This window comes from Pithys albifrons, chromosome 19 (assembly GCF_047495875.1).
Source record: "Pithys albifrons albifrons isolate INPA30051 chromosome 19, PitAlb_v1, whole genome shotgun sequence".
NCBI lineage: Eukaryota > Metazoa > Chordata > Aves > Passeriformes > Thamnophilidae > Pithys > Pithys albifrons.
This window is the reverse complement of record NC_092476.1, coordinates 6,318,174-6,337,301: the sequence shown is the minus strand read 5'-3', so window position 1 is coordinate 6,337,301 and position 19,128 is coordinate 6,318,174. Positions and strand designations below refer to the sequence as shown.

Genomic DNA, 19,128 nt, shown 5'->3' with positions numbered 1-19,128 from the left:
GGCTGGGCGGCACTGGGACCACACCGGTCTCTTCCTGCCGCTCTCGTCGGCTCCATCAAAGGCTCTCCACCATCGCCCTGCGCCTCTGCCTCGTCTATCCAGCGGCCCCACGGCCCGGCACCCCTGGGGGTCCCCGCGCTCCGCCCCAATGGGACGGCCGCCGCCGCGGGGCGGCCCCAGGGGCGGGCCGGGATCCTCGGAGGGGAACGGGGATCGGCAGGATACCCAGCGCCACTGTGCCGGAGCGACCATGCAGCTCTTGCCTCTGCTCGCCTGGGCGCTGCTACCAGGTAAGGCCTTGCCACAGTCGGGAGCCGGGAGCGGCCCGTGGGGGTGGCCCCGACGGCGGGAGGTGTCGGTGCGGCGGGAGCACTCCTGCGGCTCCGTGTGTCTCCACAGGCTGCGGGACGGTGACAGGGCCTGGCATCGTGAAGGGATTCCTGGGGGGCTCCCTCTCGGTTACCTGCAAGTATCAGCCCGGCCTGGAGACAAAGCCAAAGTTCTGGTGCAATCCGGGACTAATTTTTACCTGTGATGAGGACATCATCATCACCTCAGAGTCACAACCCGTGGTGCGGCAAGGACGGTTCTCCATCCAGGACAACCGCACATGCCGGGTGTTCACAGTGACTGTGGAGCGTCTGTCCAAGGAGGACATGGGCACTTTCCGCTGTGGGGTGCGGAATGCAAAGTTACTAACGGATAAGAGTGCTAATGTGAGGGTGGTCGTGTTCTCAGGTCAGTACTCGTGGGTCCCCCAGGTCCAGCCTTGATGGGTCACCCTCCAAGTCCTGGGAGCAGGGGCAGTGGGGGCAGCCTGCACGTTGTGGGTGCCCAATGTCACCAAAGTGAAGCAGGTGCCACTGTCACTCATTCCCCATGCCCAGTTGCCCCCACAGTCATTTTTCAGCACCCCAGGATCAGCCACCTCCATTACTGGGAAGCCTGGCCTTGCTCTGTGTGCACTGTTTTCCCCATCATGAAATCTTGCTGGCCGTGTCTGTGCTCTCCTTGCCTTATTGCCTAACACTGGGGAACTCCTTACCCGATTGTGCTGCCTCATTTCCCACTTGGGGCAGGCAGTGCCTCTTGGCACCAGGCTCTGGCTTTAGGGGACATCCCTCTCCATCACCTTGCCAGGGTTCATCCCCCATGGTGGGACACATATGTGGGAGGGTTGTGTTAGTACTGAATTAGACATGGGGTGCCCAGACATCCTTCCTGCACAGTGAACTGTTTTGTGCACATTTTGAGGGGAACTGGGACTGTGAAGGGTCTCCTGAGCAGGGACAGGGTCTTACAGCCCTCCCACTTTGACAGGTGTCCTCCACCTTCTCCTGGTGTGACAGTGAGTCACTTCTGACTCACTGCAAAACCCACAGCATTTTCCCCCCATGGAGACACAGACCAAACAAGCCTCTCCTCTTTTTGTTACAGCTTCTTCAACCTCTCCATCATCGAGCTATACCACAAGCAACAAGCACCTTGACCTCACTAGCGCTGTAGCAGGCACCACACAGAAAACTCCCCAGCAACCAACATCAAATCCTTTCCGCCCAAACTCTCAAAAGTGAGTAGCACTCCTGCCCACAACAGCCACCTCCCTCCATGAGCTCTCTTTGGCACAGCTGGAGCCTTGCAACCCTTGGGCTCTTCATGCTTCCCTTAAGGATCCAGACCTCCTGCTTTTGCCTTTAGATATCATTCCACAGAGAAAAATTCTTCCCTGTGAGGGTGGTGAGACACTAGCACAGGTTGCCCAGAGAAGCTGTGGATGCCCCATCCCTGGAAGTGTTCAAGACCAGATTGGGTGGGGCTCAGAGCAAAGATGTCCTTCCCCATGGCAAGGGATTGGAACTGGATGATCTTTAAGGTCCCTTCCAACCCAAACCATTCTGTGATTCTATGTCAATAGTTTCAGTGCCTCTGGTCACATGCCCCCGGAAAAGCCCTGCTTCTCCTCCATCTGTCTTGCAGCTTAAGCAAGACGTGAGCTATTGCCATGGGAGAAGTGGTTTCCGCCTGCAACATTGATCCCATTTCCTTCCCCAAAACTCAGAGGGACTGTTTGCTCGTGGGAAATCAAGTGCGTACCAGTGTCCTATTCTGCTTTGTAGTCACACAGAGCCCACCAGAGATAGCTGACAAAGCTTTCAACCAGAGTGGAAGGGCTTCCCCTCTTCTCTCCTGCCTTGGAGAGGTGATGCTGGCAGCAGGCAAAGCTGAGGCTCCCCATCAGCACCCTCCACAGGAGCTGGCACACTGACCTTGCCTGCTTTCCCATTACAAACAAGGTCAGCAAATAGTGGAATTAAACCAGAGCAACATTAAGTGCAGGAATCCATCCTTAAACCAGTGAAGACTCAGCAGCTCTCAGACTTGATTGTCAGTTTGCTTCTGCAGTTTTTGGTTTGGTTTGCTTTTCTCTGTGCCAAGCTGGCAGCCTGACCACTCCACACCTGCTGTCTTGCCTCCCAGGGCAAGATCTACCACACACATCTGCTTCCAGCAATTGGGTTCTGTGCTGCTGAGAAGTGTAAGAACAGAAACTCTTGGTTTTTTGCAGGTTGGATGTGGTCGAGCACATCCTCACTCCAGGCATCGTAGTGGTTCTTCTTTTGCTTGCAGTGGCTGCTGCTGTTCTGGTAATGCTGTCCAGGAAAAGGAAGAAGGGTAAGCAAAGCTGTCACAGCCAGACATCATCTGTTTCTGCACCAGAACCTCTCTCTGCTTTATTTTTTCTCTGTATTTCTTTTTTTCTCCCCCATTCCCTCCCTGGTCCATCCAGTTCCTTGGTCCTTCACTGAGACCTCCACCAGGGAGGATTCCTTCCCCTGAGGGAACAGTGGGACCATCCCATGGGTCTCATCCCTACAGGGTGGCAACCCTCAAGGTGGGTGCTGCCCAGCACAGCAGCTGCTTGAGTTTGTCTGGGCACTGTCAGCTTCTCCAGACGTGCTCACCTGTGTGGGCCAGGCTTGCACTAGGCTTGACACAAAGTTTAAAGTCAGTGTGAAGAATTTGGGTTAGGAAAGGACCAGCTGGCAGGTGGGGTATGACTTTATTTGAAGAACTGTTCCAGTTTAGAAGGCTCATGGGTAACAAGTTCCTTTTCTGCTTTACTGTGAGATTCACATTGGCAACACAGTTTCTTAATACGTTTCTTTTCCTGTTTTCACTCATGTGTAACCACATCCCTGCTTCATCCAGCCCTCTCTGGAGCAGCCATAGAGATGGACAGGACTCACAGCGTGCCGTGTACAGTAAGGAAAACCTCCTGAGGTCTTGGGTTGCCGTGCCCCAAGCTCACACGGAGAGGGGAAGGGTTACACCCCGAGCTGCCAGAGCCACTGCTTTCAGCCTGGTTCATGGTGCTTTAGACTGGGAGGGATCCTTTGGGCTGTTTGCCAAAGACACAACCAGGGACTTTGTGTGACTGTTATAGAGTATTCCTGGAAAGGGAATATAGGATTGAGCTGAGAGGTTTCTCCCCACACTCCTCCAAGCATGGGAGCTGATTTTCTGGGTGAAACAGCCTTGTCAGCAAAGCACACCTGAGGCAGCAGTGGAGCAGCTGCTCTTTCCTCGCGGCTTGGAAAGTGTTTTCTGATGTTTTCTGCCAGATTTTGAGGATGGGACTGGTGTCACCAACTAGAATTCCCTTGGGAAATGTTGAGGCAGCTCTTGCTGCAGGTTTTATTTTCACCCAGTGCTCCTGAAGCCCTCAGTCTCAGCACCCATCGGGACAGGCAGCAGGGTGGGAGATGCTCCCACCCGTGTGGATGCAGGCAGCAGCAGGTTAAGAGCTCATCTCTCTCCAGCGGGAAGCAGATGCCTTGAATTATGCAGACATTAGCCACCACACAGACACAGCTGAGAGCCAGCTGTACAGCAACGCCGAGGCTTTCCGCAGCCTGGAAGACTCCACGACCGCGTACATGGAGGTCAGACCCAGTACTAAGGTAGGAGAATGCCAAGCAGCACCAAGTCAGAAGTGGTGGGGATAAAACTGGGGCAGGTGGGGAATAGCATGGGCAGCAGAATGGGCTGGATGAGAAGGGAGAGGGTGGCAAATGGATGTGCCCAACTGGGGTGCAAGTGACCCTGGATAATGTGGGTTCCCTCTCCGGTCCCCATGGCTGTTCCTGGGTGCTTAAAGAGGCCAAGAGAGGTTCCAGCAGACTGTTTCCCTAGACTAGCCCCACAAAGGATGTTTTTTTGTTTATTCCCCTCCTTTTCCAGCATGTGGAAGACAAAACAGAGGTGATATATGCCAAGGTGCAGAAGCCTGTGCCGCAGCAGGAGCAGATCTACAACAACGTGCCACCAGCTCCACGGTCCAGTGAAGAGCCCAACAGCACAGTGTGAGAAGTGTGAGCCAGCACCTGGGCCCGTGGACTGCTCCTGCTGCCAGCAGTACCAGTGGGATTTGCATGGATGGTGTTGGGTTGGCATCCACTCTGGCAGGAGCTGACTAAACAGTGGAGCTGCTGCTCTCCGAGGCTTGGATGTTTCCTTAAATGAGCATTGAAGAGGATGAGGTTGAGTGGAGGCACGAAGAAGGATGGGGATAAAATCATCCCTTTGCATTTGTAGTCCTCCATACAGCAGTGATGCTGGGAATAAAACTTTCCCCTTTGAAGTGGGGCAGCCCAGGCCAGAGACCCACCAAGCAGTGTGTGGAGGAGCTGGGCAGGGCAGGTGAGGCTGGGCTGTGGGTTTGGGTTGGGCTGGCTCCCTGCATCCACCACCCATCCCGCTTGCCCCTTTGGCTGCATTGTCCTTGGGGGCTGAATCTCCCAAACCCACTGGTTGCCTCAGACTGATTTTTTTTTCATGCTGATGCCAGCTGACAGCTCCTTAGAGCCAGGACAGTGGGAAATGTTATGTCCAAGTGCATTTGCATGAGGTGCTTGGGTCGAGGGGTCAGCACATTAGGATCTCAGTGAAGAAATGGCCTCTCCCCTGCCACCTCAGTTCCACAGTCCCCAGGGAGGTTTGCTCCTGCTCTCTCCCACCACCCCCAGGGACCCTTGACCTGGAAGCGCACAGATGGACTGTAACCATCACCCTGCTCTTCTCTGCTTTGCTGATAGCTTTTTTTTCTGACACCACTAAATACTTTCTTCTGTGTGAAGTGTTGCTGCTTTATCAATGAGAGCAACTGAAACTCTGATGGCATTGACTGCAGTGTGTGACTGAGTTTATATGGCAGGTTTCCACCTGCTAAAGGGTTTATTGCAGAGTGTCACCCTGAAAGCAGATCCAGCCCCTCACTGCTGACCAGGTGGGATCCAACAGCATGAGCCTTTTCCTGCTGGCATGGAGATGCTGAGGCAGTTGTGGAGATGCTGAGGTGGTCCTGCAGCTCTAAACTCTTACCAGCATGGGCCAAATTGCTCTTTTACAAGGGGAAGCCCTCACAGAGCTCAACAGGCTGCACAGAGCCATTCTGCAGCTCGAGAAGCCCCTGTTATGAAAGCCCCTTCCTCTTAAAACCCTCAGGGCTGTTGAGGCTGCCATGTTCCTTCTGCTGTATCCGCAGAATCTGCCCAGAGAGCTCACAGGAGGTCATGGAACAACCCAGAGCTGCTATCACCACCCAGACACTTCTTCCTATTTCCCCTGCTGAAATACTTCCCCCCACAGGGGGGGAGGCTGAGACGGCTGGGGCTGTTCAGCCTGGAGAAGAAAAGGCTCCAGGGATACCTGGAAGTGTCCAAGGCCAGGCTGGATGGGGCTCTGAGCAACTTGGTCTAGTGGAAGATGTCCCTGCCCATGGCAGGGGGTGGACACCAGCAGCCACAGGCACACACTGTCAGTGCATGTGTGGCCACACACCCCAGCACACCCAAACACACACACACAGTCACACTCACAGTGTCACACTCACAGCGTCACACACACGCTATCACACACACTGTCACAGTCACACGTTGTCACACACTGTCTCACACAGTCACACACGCTCACACTGTCACACACTGTCACACACACACTGTCACACACACACTGTCACACTGTCACACACACACAGTCACACACACACTATCACACACTTTGTCACACACACACTGTCACACTGTCACACACAGTCACACACACACTTTGTCACACACACACTGTCACACTGTCACACACACACAGTCACACACACACTGTCACACGCTGTCACTCTCACTCCCCGGCCCCGCCCTGAGGCCCCGCCCCCTGCCCGAGGCCCCGCCCCGCTCCCTGCCCGCGCATGCGCGGCGGCGCTGGCGGCGCGGCGGGCCATGGTGGCCGGCGGGGCGATGGTGGCCGGCGGGCGGGCGCGGAAGCTGGTGCGGCGGTACCGGCTGGCGGCCGCCACGGCCCTCGCCATCCTCCTGCTCCAGGGGCTCGTCCTCTGGAGCTCCGCCGGCCTCGACGAGGAGGGGCCGGCCGAGGTGCGCCGCGGGAGTTGCGGGGGGGCGGCCCGGGGCCTCAGGGGGGGTCGGTGAGGGATCGGGGGGGCAGTGAGTGGGATGAGGGCGCTGTGAGGGGGCGATAAAGGGGATGGAGGGGTCGTGAAGGGGCTGAGGACGACGCGGGGGACAGAGGAGGCCTGGGGGTACTGAGATGGGCTCAGGGCCTGGGGGGTCGTGGGGGTTCGCTGAGTGCTGGGAGGGGGCCCTTAGTGGGGGCAGACCCTTTGGGGGCGACTGTTCCCTGAGGGGCCTGGAGTGTTCCCTTGCTCTGGAGCTGGGGGTGGGACACAAAGGGGGTGCCCCCCATCACTCCCAGGGTGTCTCTGTGAGATTGGCAAGGCCCAGACCCAGGATGGGTCCCTGGGGTGGGAGGGATCCCACAGGCTCAGACTGCTGGGGACAGGGGCAGAGGGGTGGGCTGTGGAATGTTGCCTGTGAAGGGTCTGCAGCTGCAGCACCGCAGGGTCACAGAACCTGGGAAAGGGAGCTTGTGACCCAGAGGGGGTTGGTTGAGGTCTGGTGTGGGGTGGAGAGTGTGAGGAACTTGATAAGGGTCTTGCGCTTCTCTGGGGTTTGGGGGATGTGAGAAGGTCGGCAGCTCCCCAACCAGAAAATACGTAATTCAGAGAGCTGGGATGGCATACACAGCAGCTTGGGACGTTTGTGTCAGTTCCTGTGTACCTGGCTCAGTCAGGGGTATCCCTGTGAAGTGCAAGGGTACAAGGACTTTTTGGAGTCACAGTTGTCTTTACATCAGAACACTCTGCTGAGGTGAAGTGCGTCACTCCTTTCTTGTGACTGGGGAAACCGAGGCACAGGCTGCTGAAGGAGTTTGCCCAAGGTCAGGCACAGAGCAGAGGTTGAGGAGGACTTGGGCTGCTGAAGCAAATTTCTGCCACCTTCAAACAAAGCTCCTGATCTCTGGGTTGCTTACCTGGATTGATTTATTTATTGTGAACTGCTCAGACCGTGTCCCACTATGTTTGGGTGGACCAGTAGCTGAAGCCTCCTGTTGCCTCCCTGGTGTGGAGGGTGATCCCATGGTCAGCAGGTCTAGAAAGTTTTCCTTGAGAGAAAAGGGGTGAGAAGGTGAACTGGGCAGCCCCTTGCAATGGGGAGGGTCTCTAAGGTGACATCACTCACTCAGTAGGTTAATTCCCAGCCCCAGTATCTTGGGAGCTTTGTGTGCTGCCATACACCCATCACTGACAGAGAGACAAGGAATAAATGTGGCAAAGAGGGGACATGGAGCTGCCCAGGATCTGGAGGCACTGGAACCATGAGAACAGACTGATCTGACACCAAGAAGTGCCCAACTGCTCCTTCCGCTTTTTGGTGACCTTGATCAAATTAACTTCACCTGCCCTGTCTTCTCTTTTCCTCTATGCCATCCTGCATTGCTTCTCTCTGCTCCTGCCTTGTGCAGCCTCCTGGGTTGACTTGTTCTGCCGTGGTCCTTTCCTGAATTCCCAATGGCTTGTCCCAAAACTGAGCTGGGCAGCTGACAGGTTTGGCTGTGTGTCCCCTTGCCTGGAAAGGGGGTGGTTCACCACCATCAGCCCTGACTCCAGGGCCTGGGAATTGGCAAGCTTCTTTGGAGAAGGCAAGAACGGTGCTGAATTTCACAGACAGCCCAAACCCATTAGCAATCTGGGAAAAGTCCAATTAACCTTTATTTCTTATAAAATGGCAGGTTTCTGTGCCCTCCTGCAGATTCTGATTTTGGCCAGACCTGGAGGAGCCACCATTCCCCTAAGGGCATATCTGATAAAACCAGCGAAACACTCCCAGGAGAGCCTGACCTTGCATGCCTGGAAGGATTTGGGGAAGTTTGGGATCTCTTAATTGCCAGAGTAAATGGTTCCTTCCCACTAATGGACCCAGCTCATCCCCTCCACGAATGGGCTGTGACTGGCTGTAGAGAGGGAAAGGGAGACTTGAGTAGTGTAAGCACCATGGATCCAGCTGTGCTGCTTGGATCTACCACTTTTCTTCCCAAGCCTTGTTTTGGGGTCCTGCAGGCTTCCTGTCTTCCCCAAGCAGAGGCTTTATGGTGTACAAATCAGGAGTAGCTTGATTTGTTGCCATTCACCCAGGACAACACTGAGTTTCCTACCTCCAAGAAACCAAATTATCTTGTTCCACTGGGACCAGACACCACAATCCCTGTCCAGACTGACTGATGGGAGAGGAAATTCCCATTTCTGCTGGGGGCAGTGTGAGCCTGTCCCCACTCAGGTGGGAGCCCAAGGGGACCAAAGTGATATCCTGTCACTGTTGTGATGTCACAGGCAGCTCCTGGGCAAGTGCATGAACTTCCTGGAGTGCTTAGTCTACGGTGGATCTGACAGCAGGAAAACCCTCTCACATCTCTTCCCCCACTTCATCTCTTGTCTTTGCCCTTCCAGATAGGAGGTGGCACCTCTTTGGGGCCTCTGTGTTGGTGTCTGCTCTGTGCTGTGGCCGCTGGAGAAGCTTCGTATGAAATGTCTCTTCTTCCAGAGAAGAGATGTTTGATTTCTCCTTTTTGCCCCAAAGAGCTTGCTTTTAGGGGGCTGACTCCAGCCATTTTAGTTGGGGATTCCTCTGGTGAGTGGAAAGTTTTGGTGCTGGTTTTGTCAGATGAGTGCTCGTATGTGGCAGACACTGGAGTCAGACAACCAGAGAAGGAATCCTGCAGGACACCAGGTGGTGTTAACTCTGTTCCTTGCAATGGCAGAGCTTGGACATAGTGGCACAGTCGGACCTGTGCTTGGCATTGTGGCACTGTGGGGTGGCAGTGTCATGCTGGGGGAGGCAGAACAGGGTAAGTCTCTCCAATAAGAAGCAACAGGTCAAGAGGAAAGAGCTTGAAGTTGTGCCAGTGGAGATTTAGGTTGGATATTAAGAAAAACTTCTTCACCAAAAGGGTTGTCAAGCCCTGGAGCGGGCTGGGTAAGGAAGTGATGGAGTCACAATATCTGGAGGTATCTAAAAGACATGTAGATGTGGCACTGGGGGATGTGTTTAGTGATGGCTTTGGCAGGGCTTTAACGGTTGAAAGATCTTAGAGGGCTTTTTCAATCTAAAAGATTCTGTGATTCTAAGTAACCTCTCTGGCTGGTGCCTGGAGTCATCTGTGTTTGTCAAGAGGGTGGGATGGGGATGGGGAGCCTCACTGAATGTCCCACACATAAGTCTTAAACACAGCAGAGCAATGTGGCTGGAGCTATTTCCTGCCAGGCTGGGGTGGAGGGATCACTCTGCTGTGGTGCAGTAATTAGAAACCCTTAAGTTCATTAGCTGTCAGCTCCGGAAAAGCTGGCACTGCTTCTTAACAACTTCCCTACTGGGAAAGGCAGCCAGGCATGCTTGTGAGCTGGGAACAGGGTTCTTTCCAGTGGGATGGGCAGGGCTGTAACCAAGGTTGGGCATCAAACTGGTGGGTTATCCCTGGAGTCAGGTGTGTTGGGGAGTGGAGGGTGCAAGTGGGACCAGTGAGTCTCTTCCATGAGCCCATGGAATAGAGTCCCTCCTCACTTGTGGCCTCCTGACTGCCTGCTCCTATGATGCTTGGTGGGGAAAACAGGTTTATAGCTCTGGAACAGATGGTCCTGCATGGTGACTAATAAAGGATTCTCTGCCTGTCTCGGGCTGCCTGTGACGCCTGTCGGGGTGGACATGGTATCAGCTTATCCCTGCTAAACCAACCCTTCCAGATTTAAGCAGTGGTTTGGCCATGGTTTGCTCTCTGTCCACCACAATATGGGTAGTTCAGGGACTGTGGAGCAGGCAGATCATGTCAGATGCTTCCCAGCCTTTACGCTGTGTGCTTTCTCCTGGCTGTGACCTTCCCAGGAGCTACACCCACAGGGGGCCTTGTGCTAGGGGCTAGTTCAGTCCTGCTGTCCTTGTGAGGCATCTGCCCATCCTCATGAGATGCTGTTGCCCAGGAATAACCCCGTGTGTGCCTTGCAGGCCCCTATGGTGCCTGACACAGTGACTGAACAGTCAGGGTTTTAGGGTGCTGTGAGAGCCCTGGGGGGCCTGGCTGGAGCAGGCAGCTGCCTGCCTGTCACCCAGAAGCGCCTGTGGTCGGCTGGGAGCACACAGCCCCAATACCATGGGTACCACTTGCTGGGAAAGTTTTCTCCCACGAGCGTAGCATCCAAACTTCCCAACTCTCCCCAGGGCTGGCTCATCAGCCAGCCTGGCAGAGGTAACCAAATATAATTAATTACACATCCGCTTGGCTCCACGGGAGGGTTTGTAACTGGATTTCTAGGGAAGGTGCCTACTCCAGCACAGAATGGGGACCTGGGACCCAGGGATGGGAGCGTGGACAGGACCTTGGTCGATGCCTCTCTGGTGCTTTCAGTCCAGAGAGCGCAGCTGCAGCCCCCTGGGACTATGGCTGTGCTGGGCTTGGGTTCCCAGTGTGGGCACGACAGGCAATTTGGTCCATTTGTCTTCTGGTAGGTGTTGTCTCCACTGTCAGGGATGCCCCTGTGTGGGCAGGCTCCTGGAGAGTGGCTGGTGCAGATAAAACTCACCTGGGCCATTTTGTCTGCAGCCAGGCCAATCACAGCAGGACCCTGTGTGTGTCAGGTTGCTGTGATGAAGTGGTCTGCAAACTGGTCCCCCTTGCTGGCATGGAGGGGCCTGTCCCTGTGACTGGGGCATAGGACCATGCAGGAGGGTCCTGTGGGTCTTACACTGGGGTTTTAGGTAGCTGTGTGATGTCCTTTGCTGCACAGTGTCTGCTCCTGGAGCACCTGCCATCCTGCAACACTGAGCTCTGGGGACTGGGAACAGGGGTGCTCCAAGGAGCATGTTGGCAGAGCCAGGAGGAAGCAGGCCTGAATTAATGCTGTCTGTCCTCTCTTTCATATCCACATGGAACTATAACAGGAGCGGCAGAAAAAAGCTGGGTTTCCTGAGAGCAGCGATGGCTCCAAGGACTCGGACAGCTCTGCTGGACGCCGAGGTAGCGCCAGCCGGAAGCACGGGCGGTGGCGGGGACGGCCGGACAGCCCCGGGGCACTGGTGTCCAAGGTGGTGAGGGCCGTCACAGCCAGACACAAACCGGGATGGAGACTGCCGGCCGTGCTGGACTCCTCCAGCAGGAGGAACCTGACGGAGCTGCGCGGGGAGGCCCAGCTGGCTGTGTTCCAGCAGGGTGACACAGGCAGTGTGGAGGGGGCTCCCCAGCCCACTGAGAACAGCTTCACCCCCAAGTGCGAAATCACGGGCAAGGATGCCCTGTCGGCGCTGGCCCGAGCCAGCACCAAGCAGTGCCAACAGGAGATCGCCAACGTGGTGTGTCTGCACCGGGCCGGCAGCCTCATGCCCCAGTCCGTGCCTCGCCACTGCCAGCTTTCAGGTGAGTCCTGCTGGGGTGCTTCTGCTCACCTCAGGCATCAGGAGTATCCCAGGCATGTGGACCACCTTCCTTATTTCACCGAACTGACCCACCTGGCAGCAAGCAGCCTCAATCTGTCACTGATTCCCAGATTACCGCTCCCTCTGTAATCCAATCAAAGCTGTGCCAGCCTCCTTAAACTGGGCTGTTCATCCCAGCCCACAGTGCTGCAGGGTCAGAGCCCTGCCCAGCTGCATCTTCTGTTTTGAGGAGGCAGAGAAGGACACCCTCTTCCTCAAAGTGCCCCATCAGTGTAACACAAGGGGCTGTGTGTGCCTCCATTCCCTGCCACTGCAGCCAGTTTGGGGTTTGCCTGAAGACGAGTGCTTCTCTGCTGTTCCTTGCCTTGCTCAGGTCTCCTGGATTGCTCAGGAGGTCTGGGGGGTGCATTCCAAGTCTGGGGGTGGCCGACAGCCATCTCCCTCTCTGTGCAGGCAAGGTGAGCCCTGTCATCCAGTGGGATGAGAACCGGCTGCAGCAGGTGCCCCCCAGCCAGCCCGTGCGCATTGCCTACATGCTGGTCGTGCACGGCAGGGCCATCCGCCAGCTGAAGCGGCTCATCAAGGCTGTGTACCACCAGCAGCACTTCTTCTACATCCACGTTGACAAGGTGTGTGGTGGGGTGAGGGCAGGAGGTTCGAACAGTGCTACATCAGTCACTGGGACAGGGAGCAGAGCTGGGGTGTGGGTGTGTGGTGAGTGGGGGAAATGGCTGGATAGGATCTGTCCTCACTGCTGTGGAGCTGTGACCCCCTGCCTCTATTTCTGCAAGCTCACAGAAGCAGGATCTATCCCCCCTGCCCAGAGCAGTCTTGTCTTGCTGCCCTGCTCCATGTGGAGGCTGCTGCAAGGGCTGACCCTGGGCTGGTGGCAAGGAGGACAGGGCTCCAGGAGGACGAGCTTGCTACTGAGGGTGAGCCTTGTTCCCTGGCAGCGCTCCAACTACCTCCATCGTGAGGCCGTGGAGCTGGCCCAGCACTACCCCAACATCCGTGTGACACCCTGGCGTATGGTGACCATCTGGGGAGGTGCCAGCCTGTTGAAGATGTACCTGCGTAGCATGAAGGACCTGCTGGAACTGACTGAGTGGCCCTGGGACTTCTTTATCAACCTGAGTGCCACTGACTACCCCACAAGGTGAGGACCTTGCTGGAGGTGTTGAGGCTCTGTGATGCTGCAGCAGCCTTGGGAGGGGCAGGGAAGAGCAGGGAGCTGAGAAAGATGGGTTTGGAGATTGCACCCACCTGCCGGTGATGATGCTCCAGGGCCAGGCTGGTCCCATCTCTGCAGAGGAGCCCAGCCAGTACCTTGAAGGCTGTTTTTTCCTGCGGTCTGGGTGTTGCAGGGCAACATGCATGTGAGGCGCCAGATGGTCGCGTCTGTGTCTCCCCAGTGATGGGACAAGGGTTTGAGTCAGCACCCACTGAGCAGCTTTAGGCTCCTTGTGTCGTAAGGCTCTTGTAGTATGAATGTTTACTTGGCTGCTTCACCCCCGGGGCATTAATGATTCCTAATTTGCACCTCAGGACTAATGAAGAGCTGGTGATGTTCCTGTCCAAATACCGAGATAAGAACTTCCTGAAGTCTCATGGCCGGGACAATGCCAGGTAATCCCAGCTCAGGGCAGAGCAGAGCTGAAGAAACAAATAAAGGAGGGATTTGAAGAAAGAACTGAAACAGCTGGAGCAGGGGAATGTTCTGCATGTAGCTACACTTAGCAAAGTGGTTGACACTCCTAACGTCTTGTCCTGGTCCATGTGGGCAGGTTTATCAAGAAGCAGGGCCTGGACCGCTTGTTCCATGAGTGTGACTCCCACATGTGGAGGTTGGGTGAGCGCCACATTCCCGAGGGCATCGTGGTGGACGGAGGTTCCGACTGGTTCTCGCTGACACGCAGCTTCGTGGAGTATGTGGTCTATGCCAACGACCAGCTGGTGTCCCAGCTGCGCCAGTTCTACACCTACACGCTCCTGCCAGCTGAGGTGGGTGCTGGCTGCAGGCCATGGGCTGGATATTTTTACTGCTGTACTTAACATCTCTGTCCCATTTTGTCCCTGCCCTGGGTAGCTGCAAAGGGCATTGGTGGTTCTGCTCAGGCAGCTTTGTGCCTTCTCTTGTCCAGACTCAGATGTGGGAGGAACAGACAGACCAAGGGTCACGTTTACATCCAGCCCTGCTTTAGGTCCTGACGGCCCTCTGGACCAGATCAGGGCTGGTGTGGGCGTACAACCTGGTCCCTAACGTGTTGCCCTGTGCTGGGAACTGGGTAAAGTTTCTGTTCAGGAGCAGCTGGGGTCTGTCCTGTTCCTCTGCGGGTAAGGCTCTCTGTTAACCATCCATCCTCTATCAACACTGGGTGTCCTGTCCTTTCTCTACTGTGCACAGTCCTTCTTCCACACGGTCCTGGAGAACAGTCATGCCTGTGAGACGCTGGTCGATAACAACCTTCGAGTGACCAACTGGAACCGGAAGCTGGGCTGTAAGTGCCAATATAAACACATAGTCGACTGGTGCGGGTGCTCCCCAAATGACTTCAAACCCCAGGACTTCCTCCGGCTACAGGTGAAAAAGATCCTCCTTTCTCCTCCTGCTCTCTCCCCTGCTCCCTGTCTCTCTCCTCTTTGAGCTGGCCTGCGGGCAGCCTGGGCTGCAGTGCCAGCTGCTGTGCATGTCCCCATGAGCTGCACCCAAGCCCTGCAAGGGACCAGAGCAGGGTCAGCTCCCAAGCTGCTGTAGGGCTCAGTGTTGTCATGTCTGTAAACACTCCAGCAGCAGGATTATGCTGCCTGTCCTGCCCTGCAGCCATACTTCTGCTTGCAGCACTGTTCCTCTTCCCAGACTTTCTCTTGTTTTCCTGCTGTTCCCCTGCAAACCCATCACTTGGGACAAATATCCTTTCAGTAAACCCCCTTCAGAGTGCTGGTGCTTTTGGCAGGAGAAAATGCCTTGTGACAAACTGTCTCCCATGCTTTCAGTGCACAGGGATGTAGAGTGAGCATGGGGAGTTTTAGGGGAGATAGACCCAGCCCTGAAAAGAGTGGTTGTCAGGATTTTACAGTAGTCCCAGGCTTGGAAAGCCCAGAGCCCTGATCCCACAGGCTGTGCCACATGGCCAGGGCTCGTGCAGGGTTCTGCAGCAGCTCTGCAGGGTGGGGGCCCATCAGAATAGAGATTGCAGCAAAGGAGCTGGATGACACATGGCTGCTTCTGAGCACAGAAAGGAGGAGGTGTAGTGGGAGACATGGCAATCCGTCTGCAGTACCAGTAAGTGTTTGTTGTGCTCCCACTGATCCTGTCATAGAGGATCCCACGTACATGCTGGCTGTGCTGTGCTGCTCCTTAGCCTGTGCCCTCAAAAGGGACAGGATGAGTCCCATAGATTTTCTTGCTGGAATGGGAGGGCAGAGTGAGCGAAGCCAACACTATTAGAAATGCTTGTGCTCTTCCAGCAACTCTCCAGACCTACCTTCTTCGCCCGCAAGTTTGAGTCGACGGTGAACCAGGAGGTGCTGGAGATCCTGGACACACATCTCTATGGCAGCTATCCCCCCAACACACCAGCCCTCAAGGCGTACTGGGAGAATGTCTATGACCGTGTTGATGGGCTCAGTGGCCTCAGCGATGTCACCCTCACCTTCTACACGGCCTTCTCCAGGCTGGGGCTCCACAAAGCTGTGTCCATGCCGGCAGTGAAGGCCGACAAGCTCTGCAGGTGGGGCATTTGCTGTGGGCACTATCCAGGCTCCAAGTGGCAGCCTTCATCTCATACTGGGAGGGTGCAACTTCTCTGATGTGCAACTTCTCTGTCTCTCTCTCCAGATTTGAATCCCGGGGCTTCCCCTCCAGTGTGCACTTATATTTCTATGACGACCGTTTCCAGGGTTACCTGGTGATGCAGGAAGTGCAGAATTTGGCAACTGGGCAGGCAGAGTCTCTGGAGGTGTGGATGATGCCCCAAGGAGCTCTGAAGCTGTCAGGCCATGGAGGGCAGGCAAACCGCTTGCAAAACCTTGAGGTATATGGGGCACTTCCCTTCTTGGCTCTCCCACTCTGTGCTGCCCTTCCTCCTCTCCCCCACCTGCACCACACTGTGGGGACAGAGGAACACAGTGCTGCCACTGTGTCTGAGAACAAGCCTTTGTCGAGGAGTTTGGTTTCTGTGTTGTATGTGGAACTCGTTGGAGTATAGGCCTACAGAGGATCTTTCAGGGAGTGCTGAGGCTGTGGTGCCCAGTGCCTGCAGCCGCAGGAGGCCTCCCACAGCTAAATTAGTGCTGGCATGGTGCAGGCACATCAGCCATGGAGGGTGGGTTGTCCATTGCTTTGGTCTCCAAAGATTTATTCCTTCCCTAGTTCAGGGAGGTGAAATGCAAAACCTCAGCTGATAGTGTCTCCCTGCCCAGCATCCCACTGCTTGTGCCTCCTGTCCCTCCAGGTGGGCACAGAGTGGGACCCCAAGGAAAGACTGTTCCGCAATTTTGGAGGCTTAATTGGACCTTTTGATGAGCCAGTGGCCATGCAGAAGTGGTCACGGGGCCCCAACCTGACAGCCACAGTGGTATGGATCGACCCCACCTACGTCATTGCTGCCTCCTACGACATCACGGTGGATTCTGAGGCAGAGTTCACCCAGTACAAGCCCCCCCTCAACCATCCTCTGCGCCCTGGCATCTGGACCATCCGCCTCCTCCAGTTCTGGGAGCCTCTGGGGGAGAATCAGTTCCTAGTAGTGCCCCAGACCTTCAACCGCAAGCAGCCTCTCAGGAAAGGTGAGGATACTCTAGAGTTTGGGGCTGGACAGGCGGGTTTCCCTGTGGGCAGTCCAAGGTGCATCCCCCTGTGCTGGCCTGTGGGCTGCAACTGGTGACAAGGCAGGAGCCATTTCTGCTGCTATGACCATGCCCATGTGAATCTGTAAACTAGGCCTTTGGGCAGCTGTGGAGGCCCCATTGGCAAATTATTTGGGTCCTTCCTGGCAGCAGCATCTCACTCTTTGAGCTGGAGAAGAGAGCTGGGGTTGCAAAAGGATGAGGGGCTGTGCTCTACTGGACTGAGAGGTACGACCTGCAGGGATGTTGCTGATCCCCTTTCTCTTCCCTCCCTGTCCTGCCCAGATGACAGCAACTGGCTGCATGGTGGGCCCCCCCGCAACGAGTACATGGATCAGAACTTCCAGGGCCTGGGGGGGATCCTCAACCTGCCACGCTCCGAGGCGGCGGAGGAGGACGCGGCACGGAAGGCGCAGCTGACGGGCAAGGCACTGGAGGACTGGGTGGACGCTGCCGTCGGCACCTTCTGGTCTGTGGCAGATGTCTGTGTCAGCAGCCCCTCTGCCTGCACCTCACTGGAGACCTGCAGCAAAACCTCCTGGAGCTCCCTGTCCCCGGACCCCAAATCGGAACTGGGGCCCGTCAAAGCCGACGGGCGGCTGAGGTAGCAGAAGCAGCCAGGGGGCAGCCTTGGGAGCGAGGAGCATCCTCCGTCTCTGGCGTGGGGTGTCTCCGGACCACATCACCCTGTGCCATTTGCACCGTAGTCACTCGAGGAAGAGAAAATGGGAACCTTCAGGCAGGGGAAAACCTTCTCCTGTTGGGGTATTTTGGGCAGAGGGAGAGGCATGAGGTGGGTCTTGCCCACCTCCCCAGGAATGGGCTCTTGCTGGCCAGGGAGAGTGTGCCAGGGTGCCTGTCCCTGCGGGGACATGTCTGGTGCCTGGGAAGAGCTGTGTGTTACTCCAGGCCTTGGAGCCTCAGGAAAGGGTGATGTGGGAGGGAGGGACAGCTGGTGGGTGGGCAGACTCTGGACCATCTCAGCATCGTGCCCAGCCCTGGGCTGGAGCTCAGCAGGACCAGGCCTTTGCTGTTGGCTGCTCCCCCTGAGGGGTTGGCGAGGGACCGGGGACAGGAAGAAGCAGAACGGGTCAAAGCCTGCCATGTGTGCAGAGCTGCTGCTGGCCTGGGGCTTGCATCTCATCCCCTCCACCCCAGTCCTTTAGTTTGTATTTTTATAAATATATATATAGAAATATATATGATGCAAAGTGCAATAGAGACAAGACCCCGCATTGGTCGGGAAGTCCTTGTGTCTCCATCTCCCCTCAGACTGTAACATACCTTGTTCTCGGGTGTCCTGGTGCTACAGGACAGGGTGCTGGGTCGTTTACATATTTTTTTATTATTAATTATTATTGTTTTGTTGTTTGCCCATTTCCTGCTGGGGACCTGCAGCCTGCTGCCCTGGGACAGGGTTGCCCCCAGGTCATGGGGTGCTGCCTGTCCTGTGGGGCAACTGCCTGATTGTGCCAAATATCTAGTGTGTTGTGTGACAGTGAGGGGGAAGCGCTCGGTGCGTGGCTCAAGGCCAAGGAGCTGCTGTAGACCCAGCCACTTCCATCTCCACTTCAGCAAAGGGATGCCCCAGTCCCCTGCCAAAACATCATCCATGGGGCCAATGTCCTTCTGCGGATGAGAAAGCAGCTTGCTGTGCCTGGAGGGCTGCCCCATGCCACAGCTCCATGGCCCAACCTTTTCTTTTCTCCCATGTCGGCAGAAGCTCTTGGGACCTGCTGTGCTTCCCTGGCCAAAAAGCAAAGAGGCAAGACGAGGTCCGGCCAGCTCCATCTGCTCTGCTCTTTCTGCTTCCCCCTGCTCTGGAGGGAAGAGATGCCACCTCCTCCTAGGAAGGGTTGCAGTGGAGCATCCCCCTTCCCCGATGTCCTTGGAGTCTGCCTCCAACATTCTTTTCTCCAAGACTGCCTGGAGAAGTCCGGGTTTGGTTTTACCCTGGGAAGACGCATCACAGCTCGGGATTATCTGGAACCTGACTGGCCCAACCCTCTGCTCAAGGCAGGGTCTCAGGAGCTGGTAGGGTTTTGCTGTCTCCATGGATTTGTGCCATCCTCACCTTCCCAATGTGTCCCATCTCTCCCTGCCCAGCAGGTCTCACACTCCTGATCTCCAGATAAAAGGATGCTCGTGCGGCAAGAGGTGTGTTGTAACATGGAGGGATGTTGGTATGTGAAGGGAGGTACCTGCTGGCACCCAGCCCACCCCTTCTGTGCCCACTCCTTCCTGGGGTGCTCCAAGGGCTGTGGGAGGGGAGAGGGGCCGTACAGGGGAGGACGCCAAAACTCTGTGTCAGAAGCATTATGTAAAGTTGTCTTAAATATGCAACATCATCACAAATATATCTATATCTCTACAGTGTCGTGTCAGGTTTTTGTGGTGTTCTGGAAGGGATGAAGGAGGGGAAGAGTTTGGGCTCGCCTTGGTAACAGTG

The 19,128-nt window shown here is 55.8% G+C and overlaps 2 protein-coding genes across 3 annotated transcripts; both read left to right on the top strand.

Moving 5' to 3' along the window:
* Positions 1-59: 59 nt before the first annotated feature.
* LOC139680746 (protein CD300H-like) lies at positions 60-5,211 on the top strand. 2 transcript variants are annotated; one of them, XM_071573636.1, is made up of 7 exons: positions 60-290; positions 400-738; positions 1,438-1,570; positions 2,567-2,673; positions 3,211-3,263; positions 3,822-3,944; positions 4,243-5,211. In XM_071573636.1, exons 1-7 carry the CDS (start codon positions 149-151, stop codon positions 4,366-4,368), a joined length of 1,023 nt encoding a protein of 340 aa, XP_071429737.1. In that variant the 5' UTR covers positions 60-148; the 3' UTR covers positions 4,369-5,211. The 2 variants fall into 2 exon arrangements, with proteins under 2 accessions (XP_071429737.1, XP_071429736.1); XM_071573635.1 differs by having other exon boundaries at positions 3,822-3,962.
* Positions 5,212-6,260: 1,049 nt separating this feature from the next.
* Positions 6,261-19,045, top strand: XYLT2 (xylosyltransferase 2). Its single transcript, XM_071573800.1, has 11 exons — positions 6,261-6,428; positions 11,340-11,811; positions 12,285-12,460; positions 12,785-12,987; positions 13,377-13,457; positions 13,616-13,832; positions 14,236-14,412; positions 15,300-15,562; positions 15,670-15,865; positions 16,286-16,619; positions 16,965-19,045. The coding sequence occupies exons 1-11, from the start codon at positions 6,276-6,278 to the stop codon at positions 17,285-17,287; spliced, it is 2,595 nt and encodes an 864-aa protein (XP_071429901.1). The 5' UTR covers positions 6,261-6,275; the 3' UTR covers positions 17,288-19,045.
* The last annotated feature ends 83 nt before the right edge of the window (positions 19,046-19,128 follow it).

Excerpts from the sequence above, each read along its gene's own strand:
- LOC139680746 (XM_071573635.1), top strand. The coding sequence starts at position 149 with ATGGGACGGCCGCCGCCGCGGGGCGGCCCCAGGGGCGGGCCGGGATCC. Across the intron at positions 291-399 it reads CGCCTGGGCGCTGCTACCAG|GCTGCGGGACGGTGACAGGG; the intron begins GTAAGGCCTTGC and ends GTGTCTCCACAG. Across the intron at positions 3,264-3,821 it reads CTCACAGCGTGCCGTGTACA|CGGGAAGCAGATGCCTTGAA; the intron begins GTAAGGAAAACC and ends ATCTCTCTCCAG.
- XYLT2 (XM_071573800.1), top strand. The coding sequence starts at position 6,276 with ATGGTGGCCGGCGGGGCGATGGTGGCCGGCGGGCGGGCGCGGAAGCTG. Across the intron at positions 11,812-12,284 it reads TCGCCACTGCCAGCTTTCAG|GCAAGGTGAGCCCTGTCATC; the intron begins GTGAGTCCTGCT and ends CTCTCTGTGCAG. Across the intron at positions 12,988-13,376 it reads GCCACTGACTACCCCACAAG|GACTAATGAAGAGCTGGTGA; the intron begins GTGAGGACCTTG and ends TTTGCACCTCAG.